The sequence below is a fragment of the Agelaius phoeniceus genome, chromosome 6 (genome assembly GCF_051311805.1).
Source record: "Agelaius phoeniceus isolate bAgePho1 chromosome 6, bAgePho1.hap1, whole genome shotgun sequence".
Taxonomy (NCBI): domain Eukaryota; kingdom Metazoa; phylum Chordata; class Aves; order Passeriformes; family Icteridae; genus Agelaius; species Agelaius phoeniceus.
This window is the reverse complement of record NC_135270.1, coordinates 63,213,598-63,238,767: the sequence shown is the minus strand read 5'-3', so window position 1 is coordinate 63,238,767 and position 25,170 is coordinate 63,213,598. Positions and strand designations below refer to the sequence as shown.

The 25,170-nt window shown below is 46.9% G+C and overlaps 1 protein-coding gene across 1 annotated transcript in view; it reads right to left on the bottom strand.

The window, feature by feature from the left end:
* The window catches only part of MDGA2 (MAM domain containing glycosylphosphatidylinositol anchor 2), a 217,951-nt gene that overhangs the window by 42,485 nt on the left and 150,296 nt on the right, over nt 1-25,170 (bottom strand). Inside the window, exon 9 of the mRNA XM_054635413.2 lies at nt 5,047-5,316. Coding sequence (XP_054491388.2) covers nt 5,047-5,316 — 270 coding nt within the window. The remainder of the gene's footprint in view (nt 1-5,046; nt 5,317-25,170) is intronic.

Genomic DNA, 25,170 nt, shown 5'->3' with positions numbered 1-25,170 from the left:
CCCAACCCAAGCCATTCCATAATTCCAAGATCTTTCATGGAACAGGTCCATCCTTGCCCCATCCAGAAGGAACGTGATGGGGGCAAACCCAATCCAGGGTTTGTTGTGCTCCATTTTGCCACTTAAAATATCCAAAAATCAGGGAAAATCTGGAAAAATAAAATATTTCCATGTGTTTTCCTCCTGGAAAGGTCCAAAAGACACTTTTCATTAGAGAAAAAATGAGTTTCCAAAGAGCTCTTTCCAGAGGTGGATTCTGGGATCATCAGAAGGGATGAGCCAGTGTCCATCTCCTCAAATCCCAGCTCTCCAGGAGAAGGGAAGGCAGGAGATGTGAGGTACCTGAGTGTCCCCTGGATTAGTGATGGAAGGCTGGACTGGATCATCTCCAAGGTCTTTTCCAACCTGAATTATTCCTGCCATGGATGGGGAGAATCCCTTCTGGAGGTGTTGGCAGGGGAGGAATGTTTGGATTTTCGGGTTTCAGCATCACCAGCTCCAAAGAGCTTCCAAGAGCTCCAAGGAAAGGGAAAGCTCTGATCACGAGCTAACAATTAAACCCTCCCCAATTAGCCCTTGATTGGCCTGATGTTGCACTTGGCTGGAAGCGCTGACTGGGTGATGTAAGACAGAGTAAATAATTAAAGATGAGCTCGTTAATTAACGCAATATCCCATGGCAAAAATATTCCACAGGCCAGAACAACACGGAATTAATATTCCAATGTGTCTTCCCTCGCTGGTGGGATCAGGAGTTGGTTGATAAAAGGAATTAAGTCCATGGAATGACATTGGAGCTTTGTTTAGCCCTACCCAGGGCTGTGATGAATAATTGAAATTTTGAATTTTAATATTAAATCTGCAGCCCTGCCAAGCCAGCCCCATCCGCTATGGGCAGAGATTCCTGGTGGAAATTCAGGAAAGAATCCCCCACGGATGTGTGTCCAGCCCTGATTAAAGAATTTAATGGAGAGGGAACAAAATATTGCCTAAAAATCCCTCTTTGAACACAACTCTGGGGACAAATTCAGCCCCAGCAGAGAAAATTCCAGCTCAAGGGGGTCAAACTTCCCAAACTGAGGAGAAATTTTAAACCAGGACTTGTCAGGTAAACTCAGTTCTAGGTAATCCTAATCCCAAATGGCTCCCTAGGGGTGCAGAGAATCATGGAATTGTTGAGGTTGGAAAAGACCTTTAGGATCATCAAATGTGGCTGTCAGTCCTTCCCCTGCAGCCACCACTATCCCATGGCCTCCAGAGCCACATCCATGGGTTTTGGACAATTCCAGGGATTGTGACTCCGCTGCTGCCCCTGGCAGTGTGTGAGAGCCCTTTCCAGGAGGAATTTCCCCCTCACATCCAACTTTAACCTTCCCTGGGGCAGCCTGAGGCTGCTCCTTCTTGTCCTGACACTTGTTAATGACGCAGAAAAATAACAATGAGGAAGATGAAGTGGAAAGAAAAGAAGAAAGAGGAAGAGGAGGAAGAAGAGGAAAAAGAGGAAGATGAGGAGGGAGATAGAAGGGGGGAGGAGGAGGAGGAGAAGGAGGAGGGGGAGAAAAAGAAGAGGAAGAAGAAGAAGAAGAAGAAGAAGAAGAAGAAGAAAAACAAGAAGAAGAACAAGAACAAGAAGAGGAAGAAGAAGGAGGAGGAGAAGGAGAAGGAGAAGGAGAAGGAGAAGGAGAAGGAGAAGGAGAAGGAGAAGGAGAAGGAGAAGGAGAAGGAGAAGGAGAAGAAGAAGAAGAAAAAGAAGAAGAAAAAGAAGAAGAAAAAGAAGAAGAAAAAGAAGGAGAAGAAGAAAAAGAAGAAGAAGGAGAAGGAGAAGGAGAAGAAGAAAAAGAAGGAGAAAAAGAAGAAGAAAAAGAAAGAGAAGAAGAAGAAGAAGAAGAAGAAGGAGAAGAAGAAGAAGAAGAAGAGGAAGAAGAAGAAGAAGAAGAAGAAGAAGAAGAAGAAGAATTCTTCACTCTCCTTTGCTCCTTTGCAAACTGGGATCTGCGAAACCCAGAGACCAGCCCCCCCTGCCTGGAGACGCCACACCACAGTGACAAAGCTGCTCCTGGGGTGTCCCCAGCGGGCCAGGCCAGGCCAGGCCGTGACCCAGCAGGGCTCAGGTGTGTCCTGGAGGAACCTCTGGCACCTCAGCAGCCTCTCCAGGGAGGGAGAAGCTCCCTGCGCTCATCCCCCTCCTTCTCCAGCACCCAGCCCTCCCTCAGGGAGGCTCCTCAGCCTCTGCCATTCACGGATCTGGTTTGATTTATTTGCTCCCAGCCCTGGCAGGGGTTTCCGAAGCCTGGAATGGACTTGTTGTTGCTCTCTGGATATGATCTGGCCCCGAATAAAATCTCGAGGTGGTGAAGCTGTGAGGAGCATGAACTCAGCTCTGCTTCCCCACAAACACAATTTGCCTTGTCACTTCTTATTTATTTTGAAGAGACTGGCAGGTTACATCTGCCTCATGTTGGCCCAGATGCTATAAATTAACCCCTTTTCCATGTGTGATTTATTTGGCTTTCATCTCCTCCAATCTGGCTCAAAATATACAGGAAAAAAAAAAAAAAAAGGATTCTGCAGGCTTGGGGGTCAGAATAAATCTTTAAAGCCAGGCTGCATGAAATGCTGTACTGAAAAGCTTTCTCTGTGCATACCAATGGTCTTCTGCAGCCCCAGTCCAGCACATTTCTATTTTCCTGCATGAAAAACCAGAAATAAACCAGCTAAAAATGGGTTACAACAACCCATTATTCCCCCCAAAACAAAAGCTCCACACAACTGCCACATTCCTGCCTTGCAGTTATTTATTGGGCTTTTTTTTTTCCAATCATGCCTAAGAAGGGCCCAATTTCTTGTCTGTATTCACACTCCCATTGAAATCCAAGCCCCCTTTTTAACCATTTCATCATTTTTTTCAGCGTTTTCAGTTCCCCAGGGCCTTGACTCCATCTGTGCTGCTGAGATTCAGGAGCACAACAGAGCCACTGCTCTGAGAGCAGTGGAAAAGAATTTATTTGCTAAATAAAGTCAGTTTTTACTTTAAAAGAAAAATCAAAGTGTTACTTCCAGCATCCTGAATCCACCATAAATTAGCGGGATGGGATGAACCCTAAATGTGCACAGGGAGAGGTGGGAAATGGAAAACATCATAAAATCATTTTAGAACTAATTTTCAGTTTTGTGATTTGCTAAAACTACTCCAACTGCCCCAATCTTGGCAAAATAATTGCCTTGGAATAGATTTCCACAGTCTGGGATCCAAATCCTGATGAATAGATTGAACCAAATTCACTCATTTGAGGCCAAACAGTTTTTCTGGTTTCCTTCAGAGCTGCCTTTGGGATTAAAATCCCAAGATTTGGAGAAGTTTGTGGCTGTGAAAACCCCTCCAGCAGGCTCTGAAAGGTGTCAGCCAAAGGTTGGATCCCATTTGGAAGGAGCAGAACCATCCAGAACTGTGGGATTTGCTGTGTTCCCACCAATTTGTGCTGCGAAATTCCTGCCAAGGGGATGTCATCCCCGTCACATCCATTTATCTCCTGGCTACTCCCAAACCCGAGATTCCTGTCACCCTGATTTTTTAGGATTTTCTAAGCCTTCTGATGTTTACATTCTTGTAACAAACCTTCTCACACACTTTCTGTAAATAACTCATTGTTTTGCATTCTTTAAAGAGGAAGAAATATTTAATGGACTGTTGGTTTGTCCAGTGTCATTGGAGAGGTGGCACTGTCACCCTCCAATCCACTGTCCCTTTTAGAAATCTGTAAATGTTGCAGTCAGAAAATAAACTTCCCTTTTTTTACCTTGAAAAAGAGTGGGGTGTGTGTGCCATGTTATTTTGTGTCCTATTGTAACAGATTCCAGATTCCTATAGTGACAGATTCCAAACTCAGAATTCCTATAAGTGACAGATGCCAGATTCCTATAGTGACAGATTCCAAACTCAAAATTCCTATAGTGACAGATTCCATATTCCTGTAGTGACAGATTCCAAACTCAAAATTCCTATAGTGACAGATTCCAGATTCCTACAGTGACAGATTCCAAACTCAGAATTCCTATAAGTGACAGATTCCAGATTCCTACAGTGACAGATTCCAAACTCAGAATTCCTATAAGTGACAGATTCCAGATTCCTACGGTGACAGATTCCAGATTCCTACAGTGGCAGATTCCAAACTCAAAATCTCGGAATCTCCCTTTTGTTGCTTGAGCTCTACCCAGCCTCACCCAATAAAACCCAAACACTCCATGAACGCAGTTTTGAAGAAAACCTTCAGATTCCAAACTCAAAATTCCTAGAGTAACAGATTCCAGATTCCTGTAGTGACAGATTCCAAACTCAGAATTTTTATAAGTGACAGATTCCAGATTCCTGTAGTGGCAGATTCCAAACTCAGCATCTCAGAATCTCCCTTTTGTTGCTTGAGCTCTACCCAGCCTCACCCAACAAAACCCAAACACTCCGTGAACACGGTTTTGAAGAAAACCTTCAGATTCCAAACTCAAAATTCCTATGGTGACAGATTCCAGATTCCTATCAGATTCCTATAGTGACAAATCCCAAACTCAGAATTCCTATAAGTGACAGATTTCAGATTCCAAACTCAAAATTTAGGAATCCCCCTTTAGTTTTTTGAGCTCCACCAAACCTCACCCAACAAAACCCAAACACTCCGTGAACACAGTTTTGTAGAAAACCTTCAGATTCCAAACTCAAAATTCCTATAGTTACAGATTCCAGATTGCTATAATGACAGATTCCAAATGGAAAATTCTTATAGTAACAGATTCCAGATTCCTATAGGTGAAAGATTCCAGATTCCTATAGTGACAGATTCCAAACTCAAAATCTCGGAATCTCCCTTTTGTTGCTTGAGCTCTACCCAGTCTCACGCAACAAAACCCAAACACTCTACTAACACAATTTTGAAGAAATCCTTCAACCCCCTGGCAAAACCCGAACCAACTGACTAAAACACCCTCAAAAACCATTTTAAAAAAACCAAATTAAAAACCTGATTAATTCCCAGCCCCACCCCTCCTATCCTACCTGTGACGAGGAAGCTGCAGCGGCCGGCGCCCGCCTCGTTGATGATGTTGCAGTTGTAGAGGCCGTAGGAGTCGCGGGAGAGGCTGCTGACGGTGAACTCCGTGGAGTCCTGCAGGTCGAAGTGGCCCGAGCGCAGCAGGCGCCCGCCCAGGCGCCACTCGTAGCTCAGCACCCGCGTGGGGTACGCGCGCAGCACGCGGCAGCTCATGGTGACCGCGCGGCCCTGGCCCTGCCGCAGCTCCAGGAATGCCGGCTCCACCGCCGGGGGGTCTGCGGAGACACGGACGGGGTTAGAGCGGGGTTAGAGTGGGGAGCCAGGCCTAGGGACAGGATTAACCAAAGTTCGTATTTAGGAGCTGCCGTACGGACAGGATTGATCCAGGTTCTTGTGCGGGACCTGCCCTAGAGACAGGATTAACCGAGATTCGGGCGTGGGACCTGCCCTAGAGACAGGATTAACCAAGGTTCTTGTGTGGGACCTGCCCTAGAGACAGGATTAACCGAGATTCGGGCATGGGACCTGCCCTAGAGACAGGATTAACCAAGGTTCTTGTGTGGGACCTGCCCTAGAGACAGGATTAACCGAGATTCGGGCATGGGACCTGCCCTAGAGACAGGATTAACCAAGGTTCTTGTGTGGGACCTGCCCTAGAGACAGGATTAACCAAGGTTCTTGTTCAGGATCTCTCCTAGAGAGAGGTTTGATCCAGGTTCTTGTTTAGGACCTCTCCTAGAGACAGGATTAACCAAGGTTCCTGTGTGGGACCTGTCCTAGAGACAGGATTGATCCAGGTTCATGTTTAGGACCTGTCCTAGGTCTGCGGAGACACAGCCAGGGCAGCAGGGTGATAGAGGGGGGAAGCCAGGCCTAGGGACAGGATTAACTGAGGTTCGTGTGTGGGACCTATCCTAGAGGCAGGATTAACCAAGGTTCTTGTTTGGGGCCTGCCCTAGAGACAGGATTGATCCAGGTTCTTGTTTAGGATCTCTCCTAGAGACAGGATTAACCCAGGTTAGGAACCATCCTAGGCATCCAAACTAACCCAGGTTCTTGTTTAGGACCCGTCCTAGGAATCAAGACTAACCCAGGTTCTTGTTTGAGACCTGTCCTAAGAGACAAGACTAGCCCAGGTTCTTCTTTAGGACCAGTCCTAAAGACAGGACCAACCCATGTTCTTCTTTAGGGCCCATCCTAGGATTCAAGGCTGACCCAGGCTCTAATTTAGGAGCAGTCCCAGGAGACAGGACTAACCTGGTCCACTCCTGTTGCAGGAGGCCAGCTGGGTTCTTTGCACATCCTAAAAACTAATCATGTTAAAACCAGGTTCTGGTTTAGGATCCATCCCAGGAGAGTTGACCAACCCAGGCTGGTGTTTAGGGCCTGGCTTAGGGGATAAGACTAACCCAGGTTCTTGTTAGGAGATCCCTTGGAACGACACTGAATAAAGCCAATAATCTTGTCTGAACTGGGACAGTGCTTGGAGCAACCCATGGAAAGGGCCCCAGCCCACAGCAGGGGTGGAATGAGGTGGCCTGGGAGGTCTCTTCCGTCCCAAACCAGCCTGGAATTCTGGGACTTTCTCTGGATAAAGTGCACGAGGCAGCAACATCCCGGGCACAGAGCTGAGCTGGAGACTCTGTACTCACAACAAAAAATCGGGAATAATTTAAAAAAAAAATCTGGGGAATCATAAATCTGTGCTCAATGGGGACCTCACATGTGGGCACATTCCTGAGGCTGCCAGAGCTCTGGGAATGTTTGGACACCAGGGATGCACAGCTTGGGATTGTTGGGGTGTCTGTGCAGGGCTGGGAGCTGGGCTCCTTCCAGCTTGGGATATTCCATGATTCCATGAACTCCGCTGCCTCAGGAGCTTCTCCAAAAATCTGGCTTCACCAAAAACCATCACCTCTGGATCTTTTTTCTCCCTTCTGGTGGAGGTTTTACTGTCCCAGTTCCCCACACCCAGAACAGCCTGTTCTGCCCTAACTGCAATAAAACTGACTTCAAATAATTCACATTCACAGCTTCAAACTCCCCCCAGAATTTTGATTCCAGCAAAACACCAAATAAATAAAATATAACCAACGTCCAGTGAGTGCACAGACCCAACTTCCTGCTGCCATTTCCTTTGGAAAACTTCACCATGGCTGGAAAATAAGGATAATCTGGCCTAGCAGTGGTTCATGCCCAGCTCATGTCAGCACAGCTCTTCAGAGCCAGGAGCACCCATGGAAAATGTGTTCCCAATGGGATGCAAACCAGGGAATTCTGGCTCTCTAAAGAACTCAGCTCGTTTTTTAACCCCTGAGAAGGAAGAATTCCTGAAATCCTCCCATCCCAGGGTGGCACAGGGAGGTTTTGTATCTTTACAAGGTGTTTTACATAAAACGTTAAAATGTTCCTGCTTCCCCAAGTTTCCCAAGGCAGCAGCTTTGCAGGGAACTGTTGCTTAAGGACAGGAATTATCCTTGGGAAAGAATCCTTGGGAAAGAATTCCAGATCCCTGCTGCCTTCTCGGGGAGAGCTGGGAGTTGCCTCTCCTAAATCTCCTGTTTTCCTCTCACCACCCTGTCTTAAATTATTTGTACTTCCCAACGAACTCCCAGATCCTCCTATATAACGGATATCAAAAGAATTGTTAATCAAATTTACTAATATTCACTATTTTCCACCTTGAGATGCAAGTTGCCCAAGGGAAAAGTTCTACATGGAAAAGCTGGAAAATATTGGAAAAGGGCAGTGGAGTCCCCATCCTGGCAGGGATTTAAAGCCCTGTGGAGGTGGCACTTGGGGACATGACCAGTGGTGGCCTTGGAAGTTCTGGGAATGTTTGGATTTGATTTCAGAGGACTTTTCCAATCTAAAACATTCCAAGATTCCATGAACTCTCCATATTTTTATGGATCATGATCACAACAAGGCACCCGCTGCTGTTCCTGGCATAATTTGATCTTTATAACACAGCCAATTTTATCTGAAATAAATATTTGTTTTTTAATTGGAAATTCTCTATTTTCTCCCCATTCCAGCCAGGACAATTCCATGTCCATCCCCTCTCCAGCCCTTCCAACCACACCAAAACACACATAAAAATCCTGGGAAAATTCTCCTTAAACTTGGAGCCAGGCACAGAAGAATCTCTAAAATAAAAACAGAAAAGAGGCTCAAGCAGCATCACCCGAGGACCCTCCTGATCCTAAATCCCTGAGGATGAGCACAGGAATTTTGGGATAGGAATATTCCTGAATGTCTGTGTTTGAGGTGTTAAAAACCCTTTAATGGATGATTTTTTCCATCATTTTCTGCCCTTGCTCATAAATCCTTGGAATGTTTGACCATCCAAAATTTATCTCTGGTTTGGAATAACGTTCCCTCCTTTGTTTTCCTTGCTGCTTCAACTGAATGCTCAGAATCCAGGGAATGATTTCAGGGAATGATTTGGACCCTCCTGATCCAACCTCCTGATCATAAATCCCTCAGGGAAAGCTCAGAAATATTCCTGAATCTCTGTGTTTGAGAAGCCTTTAATGGATGATTTTTCCATCATTTTCTGCCCTTGCTCATAAATCCTTGGAATGTTTGACCACCCAAAACTCATCTCTGGTTTGGAATAACGTTCCCTCCTTTGTTTTCCTTGCTGCTTCCATTGAATGCTCCAAACCCAGGGAATGATTTTAACCCTCCTGATCCAACCTCCTGATCCTAAATCCCTGAGGGAGAGCACAGGAATTTTGCGTGAGTAATATCATGGAAGCTCCATGTTTGAGGTGTTAAAAACCCTTTAATGGATGATTTTTCCATCATTTTCTCCCCTTGCTCATAAATCCTTGGAATGTTTGACCACCCAAAACTCATCTCTGGTTTGGAATAACGTTCCCTCCTTTGTTTTCCTTGCTGCTTCCATTGAATTCTCCAAACCCAGGGAATGACCCTCCTGATCCAATGTCCTGATCCTAAATCCCTAAGGATAGGAATTTTGGGACAGGAATATCAGGTATCTCCATACTTGAGGTGTTAAAGACCCTTTAATGGATGATTTTTCCATCATTTTCTGCCCTTGCTCATAAATCCTTGGAATGTTTGGACATCCCAAACTCATCTCTGGTTTGGAATAACGTTCCCTCCTTTGTTTTCCTTGCTGCTTCCATTGAATGCTCCAAACCCAGGGAATGATTTCCCCTCCCCGTGGCGCCTCGGTTTAACAATTTTAATGGGAATTTGTATTCAGGCCCTTCTCTCTTCTCCCCCTGCTTTATTTACTTATCAAGCTACTTTAGCCTTATAAACAGCTTTTAAATGAAACTTTCCCCTGCCTTTAAGGTCAAAAAAGTCTTTAAACCCCACAATTCCCATTTATCCAGGGGCTGATGAACCCCAGTGACAGGAAGAGAAAATTAACTCGGGCTGCTCATTCCTGAATCCCACTTTTGCAGGTAATAACTTTAATGGGAAAGGGAAGGGCTGATAAAAGCCCCTACCAGAGCTAACAGCTCGTTTTTCCTGTCATTTTTTTCCATTGTTTTTATAGGATTGTGACTTCCCAGATGCGCAGGAGAAAAGCTGGAGTTGTTTGTGACTCCTCTGCGTTGAACTCATTTGCATCAGCTCTTCCCCAAGGCTTTGGCAATTTGATTTAATTTACTTTTTCCCTCCTTATTCCTTTCATAATTCCACTATTAGTTTTGGAAAAATCTCCAGCAAAGCTGCCAAGGGAGCACGGTTCATTCTCTCCCACAATTATCTTTGGGAAGCAAACGGGGCTGGAGTTAAATCAGGCTCTCTATTAATGTTTAATGAAGTTTTTTAGCCTAAGCACATTCATGTTTTAAGGATTAGGAAACAGAAAAAGGAAAGTTCTGGAGCTATCCTGAGAAATGACAGCGAGGTGCTTGTTTGGTTTGAATCACACAGCTGCTCCTCATGGTGAGGGTCAAATCCTGATTTTATAGTGGGATTTGTTAAGGAGAAAATTCATGGAATTTATTTTCACCCTGATGCCCCGAGCAGAGGCTTCACCCGCTGGTTTGGCCCCTCCAATTTGCATTTTTAGCTAAACAAATAACGAGTTTTTCTCTCTCAGCTCCAACAAGGGGAATAATAAATAAACAACAATAAAAAGTGGCGCGTGCCTCTGCTCTCTTTCCATTGGGTTTGTGGCCGCTGTTGGGTTCACACCACAGGAATGTTATCCAGCATTTCTGAATCCATCTATTCCCAGACTCTCCACTGCAGCCTCATTTCCAGGTTTTTTAACTCCTGAGGTGGGTCTGGAGGTGCCTGAATGCAGATACGGAGAAGCCCAGACAAGATGGGATTTAGGAGCTTTGGGAAGCTCCCGTGCACGGGGATTGTGCTCCCTGTGAAATGGCAACGGTGATTTTCCATCTGAAGCTTGGAATAGGGATATCACACCTTGGATAATGGATTTATTCCACTGAAATGAAACCACCATGGCCAGAAATAGAAAAAAGCCATTTGAACATCTGGGAGTAAATTAAAACAGGTGTGCAAATCCACCCTGGAATTGTGCATTCCAAACCCTGCCTTGCACAGATATATCCATGGTACAGTGAGGAATATCCCTGTTTTATTAAATCCAGGAATGTTGTGGGAAGGAAGGGACCTTAAATCCCACCCAGTGCCATGGCAGGGACACCTCCCACTGTCCCAGGGTGCCCCAGTGTCCAGCCTGGCCTTGGGCACTGCCAGGGATCCAGGGGCAGCCCCAGCTGCTCTGGCAATCCCAGCCCAGCCAGGAATTCCCAATTCCCAATCTCCCACCCATCTCTGCCCTCTGGCACTGGGAGCCATTCCCTGGCTCCTGTCCCTCCATCCCTTGTCAGAACTCCAAAGATTCTTGTCATGGACTCCTAATTTTTTTAATTTTATGACTGGCAAGGTCCTAATTTGAAGTTAGATGGATTTTGATGGTAACTTTCAGTGTAAAATTATTAATTTCATTTTCTTCTGCATTCTGTGTCTGTGCCTGCTTTGCAGAAGGATTTACAATGGAAAATCCCAGTCCCCACTCTCAGGAATTTGCTCACTTGGATTTTGTGCTTCAAGTTGTCTCCCCTGTCTGCGGAATTTGCTGGGATTTTCCAGGCTGGTGCCTCTGTCCTGGTTTGGCTCCTTGACAGGGCATTAAATTCTCTGGAAATCCAGATCCAACCTCACCCAGCAACTCACAGGTTCCTGAGCTTCAATATTTGTGCTGGAGCACGTGCAACGTTTGCAGGTGATAAATATTCAGATGAGTAAAAACAAACGGATAAAATAAAAACTTTGGGGCCAAGCTGCACCATTCGTGTCCCTCCATATCTGCAAATCTTGATTTGCTTGATTTGTCCAGCTGGGGCCAGAAGGGGATGGGTGAATCATGAGGAGCTTCCTTAAAAGACCATGAAATGGGAATAATCCATGGCTTTTTAAAAGTGTCTGCTCTTCAGAGAGTCCTTTATGGGCTCTGCTGCTGCTGTTCCTTGGATTTTATGAAATTTAAATTGTCCTGGCTAGAATATAAATCAATGAACAGCAGTGAACAACATTTTAATCCTAAAGAGCTGAAGAGGGAGCCGTGGGTTCAGAGTCCTTCTCTATGGGCAGGTCCTGGATCTTAAATTTCTCTCTTCCATATCCAGGATTAAGGAATGTCTCTGGAGGAGCAGGGACCCACTGGTGATCTGGGGAAAAAACCCCTCTGCACTCATTTTAAAGCATTTTCCAGCTAAAAAAATCATGGAGCCAGGTTAGGAATGCTGGGGGTGCTCACCTGGAGAAGGAAAGATTCCAAGGAAATCCTTCCAGGGCCTGAAGGGGCTCCAGGAGAGCTGGAGAGGGACTGGGGACAAGGCATGGAGGGACAGGAGCCAGGGAATGGCTGCCAGTGCCAGAGGGCAGGGATGGGTGGGAGATTGGGAATTGGGAATTCCTGGCTGGGCTGGGATTGCCAGAGCAGCTGTGGCTGCCCCTGGATCCCTGGCAGTGCCCAAGGCCAGGCTGGACACTGGGGCACCCTGGGACAGTGGGAGGTGTCCCTGCCATGGCAGGGGCTGGAATGGGATGGGACTGAAAGTCCTTTCCAACCCAATCCATTTGTGGATTCCATTTGGGATTTGAGCCAACTCTCCTCCCTTAGGGATCCAGCCAGGGGTGCAACATCCTGGCTCATTCCTGGAGTGACTCACACAATATTCCTTTGGAATATTTAGCAGGAAAAAATATTTTTTTTTACTCATTCCTACAGCAAAGATTCCATTATCTGTGAGGCTGAACTCCACTGGACATGAACAGGGCAGGGAAGAGGATGGAGACTGGGTTGGGATGGAAGGGATATTAGGGATCATCCCATCCCACCCCTGCCATGGCAGGGACACCTCCCACTGTCCCAGGGTGCCCCAGTGTCCAGCCTGGCCTTGGGCACTGCCAGGGATCCAGGGGCAGCCACAGCTGCTCTGGCAATTCCAGCCCAGCCCCTCCCCACCCTCCCAGGATCCTCCAAGGACACTCAAATACCCAGAGAGGGAGGACAAATCAGGGAAGAAAGGTGAGAAAAGCACAGGGGAAATCCGAGATAAGGCTCCTATCAGTCCAAGGGAAGTGCTGGATTCTGCTCCTGGTTCCCTTCAGGTGACACTGATCCAGGTGGTGACACCGGCTCAGATCTGCACACAACCCCTTTAATGATTAATGGGGCATTTTAAACTCTGCCCACTCCTGAAACCTCTCCCAGAGCTCCCTGCTCCAAGTTTTTTTACTTTTCCACAGTAAAAACAAGGGAGCTGCAGCCCCTGGAGCAGCCTCGTGATTCCAGAGAGAATCCCAGAGTAGTTTAGGCTGGAAAAACCCTCAGAGATCATCAAGCCCAACCATCCCAGCACTGCCACGGCCACCACTGCCCCATGCCTCCAAGCGCCACCTCCACGTGGATTTAAATCCCCCCAGGGATGGGGATTCCACCACTTCCCATGGCTGAACAACTTTTCCATGGAGAAATTCTCCCCAGTGTCCAACCTGAACTTCTCCTGGTGCAACCTGAGGCTGTTCCCACTCATCCTGCCCCTGTTTTCCTGGGATAGGAGCCTGATCCCACCTGGCTGCACCCTCCTGGAGATGCCACCAGTGCCGCCCACCTCCAGCAGAGCTCGGCCAGCCCAGGTGACCGCTGGATTCACAGAGAGCTCTCGAAATCTCGTGGAGACGGTGGATGAAGGTATAGACATGGAGGAAGGGTTTGAATTCAGGCCTTGGAACCGACAAGACCTTTTCGAACAATGACTTGTGGCTCCCGTCAGGCACAATGGATGCCCTTTGAAGTGGCTGGACTGTCCCAGCATTGAATTGCTGTGTTGTGATACAGCAGTGCTTGGTGCAAGCAAGAACACGCCCCAAGCAGGCAATAAGCAGAATTGTTACAGCACGGCTACGAAACGCAAGTAATAAATGACATGATTGTGAAGGTTTCTTTTTAGGTGAACAGAGAGGGGGAATTGAGGGAATCCACAAAATCAGAGGGTTTGGGAAAGCTGCAAAAGGCAGCAGAACTGGGATTGGAGCTGAGCAGCAGCCATGAGATTGGTCAGCAGAAAAATTATTTAAAAAGTAGAAAATCAAGGACAAATAGAACAATGGTCTGTGTATTAATGCTTGTCTGGAATAACTCCCTACATTGCAGAAAAGTTTATCCAGTGAGATATTAGGGAGTTTTCAGCTTCATAATGGAGCTGTGTGCATTGTGTTTGAAGGCTCACAAGCAGGTATTGTATTTGAAATAAGCAAGCACTGTTTAACCAAAGGTACCTGTGCTTACAGTGGTTGGATGGAGCTACTGTCAATGTGCTTTTGCTTTGTGGGATTGGTCACAAAACTCATCAAGTGAGTTGTGACATTGAGTTCTTGGTCTGCTGCTGGGCTGTGAGCTGCTGGCATCTTCCCATTGTCATAGCCATGGAATGAGGCTGCTGCTGGAAAATCAAACAGCTCCAGGCCCGTTCCCAGCACTCCCACCCTGTTTGTGATCTGTACAGAGACCCCAGCTGGCGACAACCTTCACCCCAGAGCTGGGGTCACCACATCCCAACCATGCCCACGCTCCCAAAAAGTGATGGAAAAAAAGATTCCAGCCTCAAGCGCCAAATAAACCAGGGATAAACACGGAAGAACCAGGCAGGGAGAGGAGCAGAGAAACTGGAAACACCTGGGGGAGATCTCAGCATGATGGCTTGAAATAAAAAGTGTTTTTTACTTGGACAGGGGAGGCAAAGAGGTGTTGTGAGGAGAGCAGAAAACACAGAAATGTGCACATAAAACAAATGTATGGACTTCAAACAGCACCAAAATCCCATTTTTACTGCTCTTCTGGACAGTGTTTGCAACAAATTTTATTTGCCTTGAAACAGAGATCAGTTCTCACCTCTGTATTTTATTTCTCCTGTGGACAAGGTCACTTTAGACCCAAAGGGGGTTTGCTTTTGTTGATCAGAGCAGAGAATTACCAATAACCCCCCCCAAATTTCTTTATTTCTCTGTCCTTGGGAGATTTGGGGCCTGTTTTATGTGCAGAAATCATGGCTTTAGGTTAAATTATGCATTTACCTTTGGGCAGGGTGAGGCTTTCATCTCCTTTAGAACCTGGGACTTAGAACAAACCTCAGAAACTGGAATTCATTGAACTGCCCCTATTTTTAAGCAGCCAAGGTCAGGGCTTGAAAATTTGGGGTCAGGGGTTGAAACCCCGGGGATGGCTCAGCCTGGGATCCGTGGAAAATGAGAAGGACTCAGCTCAGAGCCAGAGGGCAAATTGTCCTCAGGTTCCAAACTAAAAAAGCTTTGGGAAGGTTTAAAGAAAATAGAAAAAAAAAAAAAATAGGGCCAGAAGAGAACAGCTCGGAGCAGCAGGACAGGGGCAAAAGGGGAATTTATTGGAGCAAACTCTCAGCCCGGAGTTTCTCCCTGATCATTCCTGGTGTCTCCTGAGAAGGACAAGCAGGACAAGGAGCCCCCAGCTGAGGCAGAATGAGCAGGTTGGGAATAGAAACCCTGATTCCTTCCCTTCCTCACTGCCAGCATTCAAAAGGGATCAAAGGAATTTAAATCAAGGGATTTTAAAGGAAGGAACATTGAAACTGAGCATTGGTGGGGGCACCAAATGACACTGGAACAGCGATGGGAAAAAACCTTTCCTATGGATTTCCTGGGAGAGCTGGGAATGCTCCCCTGGAGAGGAGAAGGCTCCAGGCAGAGCTCAGAGCCCCTGGCAGGGCCTGAAGGGGCTCCAGGAGAGCTGGAGAGGGACTGGGGACAAGGCATGGAGGGACAGGAGCCAGGGAATGGCTGCCAGTGCCAGAGGGCAGGGATGGGTGGGAGATTGGGAATTGGGAATTCCTGGCTGGGCTGGAATTGCCAGAGCAGCTGTGGCTGCCCCTGGGTCCCTGGCAGTGCCCAAGGCCAGGCTGGACACTGGGGCACCCTGGGACAGTGGGAGGTGTCCCTGCCATGGCAGTCACTGGAGAGGATTCCAAGGCCCCTCCAAGCAACCCCAAAGTGCCCCAAAGTTCACTCCTGTGCATAGCCACAGGGAAAGAAGGAATTACAACTCCTGAGATAAAACCACCCCATTATATTCCCCATTTCATATGTGTCCTAATGCCCAGCATTAAAGCAGAGCCTTGCTCTGCAATGAAACTGCCCTGAGTGGATCTGATGTAAAAAACCTCAGAGAAACAGGGTCTGAGTCCATTCGGATTTTCCTGGTCCTGAATGCTGGGAGTAGTTGAATCCCATTTGGAAGATTCCAAGGAATCAGGCTTTGCTCATCATCTTTGAGCCTGGATTTGCATTCAGGTTCTATTCCAACTGAATAAAAACCCCTCACAACTAAATAAATAAATGCCTAAATAAGGGGTTATCACCTCTGTTTATGGGACTGCTCTTAGGGCAGGTGGATTTGTCTTCTGTGTCCAACAATTTCATGCTGAATGGAATAAACTCCAACATTTCCTTGTTTTCCTCCTCCCACAGGAGTCTCTAAAATTCTCTATTATTGCTTCAAAGTCTGCTTTTCCCCCTCAATTTTTTACACAGAATTGCCTTTTTGTTTCCAGTAAATCCAGATATTGTTCCTCTCCTTCTTCCAGCTGCTTCCTCTCCTGTTGGAGTTCATCTTCCCCCTCAACCAATTTTATCAAGCCCTCTTTTATCTCCAAAATTGAATTTCCAACGTTATTGAAGGAATATCTTTTTCTCTCTTTTCATTTCCTCCCCAAACTCCATCGGGGCTCACCTTGGATATATCTGGGAGCTCTGCACAGTCAGTGGGGTTGCCATGAAAAACATCCTGGAACGCCCTGAATTCCCTGTTTTCCTTGCTTTCCCACCATTCTCGATCCTCTGGGACTTGAGTGGAAGGTATCTCAGCCCTGACAGGGCTGGAACTGGGTGGGTTCAAGGTCCCTTCCCACCAAAACCATTCTGGGATTCTGGGATTCTTTTCCACACCAGCCAAAGCCCAAGCCCATGGGACAGAAATCAACTACAATCCATGGTTTATTCCTGGAGCAGGGATCCTGGTGGCTCCAAGCCTCATCCAGCCTGGCCTTGAAGTGGATCCATGAAGTTTGGAGAACCCTGAAGGTCGCCTCCAACCGTGCCCATGGCAGGGACGGAACCAGAGGAGCTTTAAGGTCCCTTCTGACCCAAACAATCCTGGGATTTCATGATTTTCCAATTCCAACAGAGATGTGGAAGCCTTGGCAGTGCTGGGCTCGATGACCTTTCCAACCTCAGCCACTCCATGGGTTCATATTTGGTCTTCCAGGTTCCAAGTCAGGGATTTCAGCTTGCAAAGGACAACGAAACCCAGCAGGAACTGGATCCTCAGGGAATGGGCACATTCCCAAGGCCGCCAGAGCTCCAGGAGCTCTGAGGGTCAGGGTGGGATTGTTGGGGTGTCTGGGCAGGGCCAGGAGCTGCACTGGAGGATCCTTGGGATCCCTTCCAGCTCAGGATATTCCAAGATTATTTCCACAGAGGTGATGTAGAGATGTTGCTGCTTCTCCTTTGTAGCTCCCAATAACTTGAAGGTACCAAACCCAACATCCAATGGATCATTCCAGAAATTACCAGGCTCCATGAAGCTTCTTGGAATGATTTTACATTGCCCAGACAAATCATAATTATCCTGATAAAACAAATTACATCAGAGTGTGAACCTGCAGCCTCTCCACTGCAAGCTAGGACCTTCCTAAAAGGAAAAAGCACCATCCTTTGTTGGAAAAATCAGTCCCAAGTCCTGTCATCCTAACCAGGAGTGGGAATTCCCATCCAGGAATGGGATTTCTTTGTGTCTCTGTCCCTCTCTGCAAGCAGCCCTGCCACAGATTAGAAAATGAGGATAGGATCAGTCTGTTCCTTGATAGAGAATAAAATGTGCCAATAATCCATTGGAATGATGGAATAAATCCAAATAAACTGCCCCATCTGGAGGGAAACAGTCAATGAGAGCAGGGAGAAAAGTGGCTTTATGATAAAAATATCTATTAATGGGCACTGAAACTGCAATGGAGCCTGGAAAATGAGGAATTTGTATCAGTTGTGAGGGATATGGATCAATTGTGAGGAGTATGGGTCGATTGTGAGGGATATGTATCAATTTTAAATGGTTTAAATTTATTATCAAGGCTCAGAACTACCTGGAGATAACAATTCCTCTAAAAAGAATTAGAATGTGCCTGCTTTTGTTTGCCAAACCAGTAATAAATGGAAGGGGTGAAAGTTCCCTTCATTCTGTGGAGAGCTTCTGAATGCAAGGAAAGTGTGAGAAATCCTGTCACAAGGAATTTCCTATCAGGAATTTCCAGCAGGGGAGCTGCTCATGGAGACCCTCCTTGGGAGATGAGTGTGGCCTCCACAGAGAGGATTTGTGGTTACACCAGCAATTCCATGGATGGTGGATAATGACTGGAGTAATTCCCAAGGGAATGATGGTCCATGGAAACTCCCCCAGGCAGGTGGAGGAGCAGGAAAACACCCAGGGGGAGATCCATGTCCTACCAAGCCAAGGACACAAAATCAGAACCTTCATCTGCTTCACCCCCCCTGTGCTGGGGCACCTCCTGTCCTGGGGGAGATTGTGGGAACACCTGGTAGGGCTGGAGAGTGTCCAGGGAAGGGAACAGAGCTGGGAAGGGGCTGCAGAATCCCTGAGGGAGCTGGGCAGGGGCTGCAGAATCCCTGAGGGAGCTGGGCAGGGGCTGCAGAATCCCTGAGGGAGCTGGGCAGGGGCTGCAGAATCCCTGAGGGAGCCGGGCAGGGGCTGCAGAATCCCTGAGGGAGCTGGGCAGGGGCTGCAGAATCCCTGAGGGAGCTGGGCAGGGGCTGCAGAATCCCTGAGGGAGCTGGGCAGGGGCTCAGCCTGGAGCAAAGGAGGCTCAGGGGGCCCTTGTGGCTCTGCACAGCTCCTGCCAGGAGGGCACAGCCGGGGGGGTCGGGCTCTGCTCCAGGGCACAGGGACAGGAGCAGAGGGAACGGCCTCAGGCTGGGCCAGGGCAGCTCAGGGTGGGCACAGCAGGAATTTCCCCATGGAAAGGGGGCTCAGGCCTTGGCACTGCCCAGGGAGGGTTGGAGGCATTTCCAGGCCCTGTGGCACCTGGGGACAGGGGTCAGTGGTGGCCTTGGAAGTGCTGGGAACAGTTGGATTTGATGATCCCAAAGGGATTTTCCAACCTCAGTGATTCCACTCAAGACTCCTCTTGCCTTCAGTGATTTCACTCCTGATTGGTTCCTCAAAGCCTGGTGAGAACCAAAGGAAATCTCTCCAAAATCCCCACAGACCCTCCCGGCATTCCCTGCATCCAGGACCTCCTGGATACTGAATACTGAATCCAACATCCTCTGGCCCATCTCTGCTGGAAAATCTGATTTTGTGGGACACAAAGAGCTCTAATTTCATTCCCACTGGAAGGAATCTTCCTGCTGACACTGGTCCCAGCTCCACAGGCAAAATGATTTGCAAACCTCCCTATTAACAGCTGCAGACAGGCCCGAATAATAATGCTGGAACTGGGAATAAAATCCAAAGGATTTGGGAGGGAGCACAGGGAAAGCAGCAGCTTGTCTTTAAATCTGTGCACTGCCTTCCAAACTCTGTTTTATGAGGCAATTACAGGTACAAAGTTGAATATTGGAAAGTGAGACAGGAGGAGAGGGATTTATGGAGCTAAAAAATCAGCTGGGATGAATTCCAGCTGCATCCATGGACAGCCTTATTTGCGTCCTGTGTCAGTCCAAATAATCTTAATTTTTAATGCAGCACTTTGCAAGAAGAGTTCTGTCAAAATCCATATTTTGTGTAATTATGGGAATTAATCTCCTAAGCATTACAGGACAACAAAGGAATTATATTTACTCAGCATCTTCTGCTGTTAAAAATTAACTACATGGACAAGTTAATTATTCCAATTTACCTTTCCCTGGCTGGTGTTGAGTTTTCCTTGGTTTTTGGTGACTCCTTTATATTCCACCCACAGCATTCCCTCTCATCCTGCTGCTCACCTTCTTCCCATGATAACTGTGGGGATGGATATCCCGGAATTCCACAAGGTTTAGGGAATAATCTCACAGGTTTTCCTTAACCCTTTTGGGCTGGAATTCCCATTTCCCCTTCAAATCCAACCTCTTGACCTGTTATCAATTGGGAATAGAAGAAGAAGCTATGGCTGCTCCATCCCTGGAAGTGTTCAAGGTTGGATGGGGTTTGGAGCAGCCAAAGCTCTGATCCTTCCTGTTTCAAATACGGATATGGAATAATTACACCTCTTCCCACTTGTTTTTCCTTCTTCCAAAACCATTTTTGTTTGGAAGACTCTTTGCTCCTGCTCTCAGACAGCGCAGGATTATCCTCTCCAAGTCCAATTCCAAAAAAAACCCCAATATAAATAATTCCATTTTGCCTCCCTCAGGAACACCTCTGTTTATCCAGGTTCTGGATTGCTCTGGGTTTTTTTGCAATTTCTGACAGGAAGGCCTGTCCTAGATAATAATTTTAGTAAAAAAAAAAAAGAAAAAATTCAAATTATTTGGTTCTCATCTAAATTTTCCACGGCACCAGGGTTTGCATATTCATCACCTCCCTGGGTCACCAAACTCATGCTGCTCTTGACCTTGCTAAATGTCAAAAAGCTCCTGGGATTTCTCTTTCCTGGTCCAGCCATCTGTGATTTCCCTATTTTTTTCCCTGCCTTGCTCCATGTGGATGAATTACACCCAAAGCCACCCTTGCCTCTGGGTTATTCTGAAATCAGCCTCAATCAGATGAGGGTTTTAGAGAATAGATTTTGCTGTTTTACAGTTTTCTGGGAAGTTTCTGGCCTAGGAATTAAGAAGCAGGGAATGATCCACAGGTTAAAAACCACAACATGGGAATTACCCACCTGGGGTGCCTCAATCTCTCTGTATTTATATATAAAATAAATGTAACAAAAAATATCCCCACAGGAAGGTCCAAGCTTTAAGCTCAGCTTAGCAGCATCAACCTCTGCCATATCCTGGGAAAATCCTTCTGGGCAGGAATGTGGAATTCCTCAGATACAACCAGCAGGGTGCGAAAAAAAACACTTTGGAAAGCAAACCAAAATTATGGAAGCAATGGGAGCAGCATTATTTTGATATTTTCAAGTTGTTAAGGTCATTACATCATTGGAAGAGAAGGGAAAAATAGCTCAGAATTAAAAAAAAAAAAAAAGACCCTGTTCTAAACTTGTTTTTAGGCTGTCCTTTCTCCCACCATAAACAGCCCAAATCAAACCCAACTTTTATCTCCAGAGAAAGAATTCATTCAGAAAGTGATAAATGCACCAGCCTGGGAATGGATTGGGTTATGTAATATTTGTCCTGAATATTAATCAGCTTTTCCCACTCAAATCTTCAATCATAAGAGGGAGGAAAAAAAAGATGTAAATAATATTAATATTAAATGCAAATTCTGCTTTCCTTCATCACTCCAGCCTGCCTAAGCATAGATTTATTAGAGATTTGTTCAAAAATCCAGATATTTGCCCCACTTGATTTCTCAGATTCCTTGGTTATCCCTTTTTAATGAGTTTTCATAATTAAAATTTTATAATCTGGAAGATTTCACTCTCTGGGAGTTTTACCACACTCCTGATCTGCATTCAAAAGACAATTCCATGAAGTTGGTAAATTCCCACAGGGATTGGCCACCCTACCTGTTCAAACATCTTCTCCTAACGACTTTCCTAAAATTCCAAGAGTTTTTAGCTCACTAATCCCAGTCCCATTTGGGATGGGGAACGCTTCCTTCTCTCACAACAATTTTTATTTCATTATTAATACAATATTTGCATATAAATATTTCATCAGGCAGATATTTCCAGAGTAGACCCAGCACATTCCTGAGCTGCCAAATTGCCTTTCCAAGGCAGAAAAATTCCTTCTCCCATTCCCAGCTGCAAAGAAATCAAAAAGCAAGGAAAGAGGACTCAGGGCTGGATTCTCCAGCTGATGGAAAACGGGAATAATGCATTTCTACTCCTCCATCTGAGATCATCATTCACCCTCATCTTTCTCCTGAATTAGTTCTGTTCCATTCCCAATCTAATCCCTGCAGGATGAGCCCCTTTTCCAGAAACATTTGGGATTTATTACCAAGGAAGAGCGAGACAAATAAAGCTGAGCTCCAACAGAACAGGAAATTCTGGAGCACCCCAATGTGGCCAGCAAAGCTCTGCCGGCCAGGCTTCCATGAAGTACCTTGGACGTTTTAAGAGCCTTTCCAAGGGTTTGGAGATGGGTGAGTTTGGGAATGGGTTTGGGCTCTAAATAGGATTTTATGGAGTGCAGAAGGAAAAGGGAGCTGGGGAGAACGATCCCGTCCTCACTGCTCTGATCACTTGGGAAGGGACATGATGGAAATGCTGCCCAAGGTGGCACCTGCTGGCACTTTCATGTCCCCAGCCTCCCCTGCAGCTGGAGAAGTGGGGCTGGAAAATTGTCCCTGTCCTCTGCCACCAGCAGAGTTTGATTTATTCCTTAAAAGTTCATTTATCCACAATTGTGGCTGGAAGATCATAAAATGGAATCCCAGAGTGGTTTGGGTCAGAAAGGGGCCTTAAATCCCACCCAGTGCCACCCCTGCCATGAAAGGGACACCTCCCACTGTCCCAGGGTGCCCCAGTGTCCAGCCTGGCCTTGGGCACTGCCAGGGATCCAGGGGCAGCCACAGCTGCTCTGGCAATCCCAGCCCAGCCAGGAATTCCCAATATCCCATTAAATCTCCCATCCAACCCATGATGGGAAATCTCATCTTGGAGCAATCTGGGACAGTGGGAGGTGTCCCTGCCCATGGAGCGGGTTGGAATGGGATGGGTTTGAAATTCCCTTCCAACCCAAACCATTCTGTGACTTCAGGATTTTCATTTTCCTACAGAAGTTTTAGGATTTAAGGCAAACGCACACACACAAAAAAAAAATCTTAAACCACAGCTCAAGGACAAATTGTGAGCGAGACCAAAAATCCATAATTTTCCTGGAGAACTCCCAGGCTGGGATCCTGACATCACTGAGATGGGATAAAGGGATGGCAGCAGAAAAGAGAAGTGAGGAAAACAAAAAACTCATTAGATTAGGGGGTCAAATAAAAAAAAAAAATCCTTTACATTTTAATTTCCTTTTCATTTTTCTTTAGCTTGACCCAGCAGATGTGAGGTGGAGCAGTAATTCCACAGAAGGATTTGGCCTGTGGAACAGATTCCCAGGGAATGAGCACATTCCCAAGGCTGCAGAGGGTGGGATTGTTGGGGTACCTGTGCAGGGCCAGGGGTTGGATTTGTGATGCTTTTGGGTCCCTTCCCACTCAGGACATTCCATAATTCCATGCAAATAGGTTAATTAACCCGGTTCTAATGAGACAAGGTCCTGCTGTCACAAGGAGAACCTTCCCAAGAATGGGAATGTTCTCACTCAGCACATCCACAGTGAAATCCATGAGTTATTCTCTAATTAAAGCGTTCCATTAAAAATCTTTCCCCGCTCATCACTGCCAGAAGCATCCAGGATAAATATTCCCAAATTCTGAAAAGAACTGGTTTTTATGACAATTGGTTAAATGCCACCGTCGGTACAGAAACGTTGCTCAAGTCGATGGGAACAAAAACTTTCCTCCCACAGGAAAAATAATCAAAGCTTTCCATAATTTTTCTCCATTCATCTCCAATTTGTCACTTGCCAGGATGTGAACAAAGGGAGCAGAATTCTAAACACGGAGAGATGAAAGGGAAAACGCCTGGAAATACCTGTTGAACTCCTACTTCTTGGAAGCATTTTCAGGTTGTGCCTCTTCTCTCAGAATTAGGAAAATTCTGCATCTCAAGCAGAACAAAAATGCATCGAAAGAAGTGGTTTGACAGCAGGAAAAGGTGGGAAAATGACAACAACCCCAGCAATGCATCCCCAGAATCTGAGAGTCAGCAGAGTCATCCCATGGGATCCACCAGGAACTGCCTCAGGTCCTGAGGAAGTGGGAAACTGTTGGAATTCCTCAGCCACAAAATATTTTCTACTTTTCACAGCAAATTCATGCCAGAAAAAGGGGAAAGAATCTACTTCCCCCCTCCTTATTTAGAAGGATCAACACTCAACTGTTTCTGTGGTGGTTCTCATTCCCAGATTCACAGAATCCTGGGATCATTGAGGTTGGGAATGAGCTCCAAGATCAGATTCTGTGCCCAATGCCCACCTTGTCCCCAGCCCAGAGCTCTCAGTGCCACCTCCAGGAATTCTTTGGACACATCCAGGGATGGGCACTCCAAACCAGAGGACAGATATTCACGGAATCATGGAATCATGAAAGACCTCAAAGTTCATCCAACCATTCCCCAGCCCTGTCAAGGCCACCACTGCCCCATGTCCCCAGGTGCCACATCCACATGGATTTGAAACCCCTTCAGGCACGGGGACTCCACCCTGTACCTGTGCCAGGGCTGGGGAACCCTTTGAGGGAAGAAATTTTCCCCAATATCCAATCTAAACCTCACAGAATCCCTGAGGCTGGAAAAGAGCTCCAAGCTCAGAGTCCCAGCTGTGCCCAACGCCCACCTTGTCCCCAGCCCAGAGCTCTCAGTGCCACCTCCAGGGGACACCTGCAGGGATGGGCACTGCAACCCTCCCTGGGCAGTTCCTGAGCCCCCTTTCCATGGGGAAATTCCTGCTGTGCCCACCCTGAGCTGCCCTGGCCCAGCCTGAGGCCGTTCCCTCTGCTCCTGTCCCTGTTCCCTGGAGCAGAGCCCGACCCCCCCGGCTGTGCCCTCCTGGCAGGAGCTGTGCAGAGCCACAAGGGCCCCCTGAGCCTCCTTTGCTCCAGGAAAAAATGATTGAGCCGAGGACAGGAGGCACAGATCCCTCACTCTCAAGTTCCACCGGGATGAACCAGCTCCTAACCTCGACCCCACAACTGAGAGAAACCCACGGGGGAGAAGATTCCATCCTCCCTTCAGCCCCGACTTTGGGATTTAAAGCTGGAGCAGCAGGAAGAAGCTGGGGTGGGAGTCCTGCAGATCCCAGCCATGCAATCAATGCATCTATAATCTGTTACAAAGCAGAGCCAGGGAAAACAAATCAGTTGCTTATCAGCACTGAGGACGTGTGAGGAGCGGATCTTCCCTGGAGGCCCCAAAAGAGGTCACTTGTGCTGAGCACAGAGCGCTGCTAAAAAGCCAAGCAACAGAAGATTGGGGCATCTGAAAGTGGAATAAATGAGGGCTGCACTTCATAAACCACCCAAATTAAGTCCTGACAGAGTAGCAGAGGCAGGGAAGTCACTCAGCCCAAAGAATGGCTCATTATCCCCCCCCGTTATTCCCCAGAAGCCACCTCAAACCAGGCTTTCTGTGCTCTGACAACAAACACCGCACGTTTCCAAAATAAAAAATAACTGATTCCCCCCTTTTCCCTCCCCATTCCCGAGGCTGGCTGGCAGAGCAGAGCAGGCTGGGTCTGGATGCGGATCAGCTCCCCGGGAACAGCTCTTGCCCTCCTTTTCCCCTCCTTGTTTTACACAGCAGCAACAAATGAGCTCAGGATCAGCTCAGCATTTAGAGAAATATGTG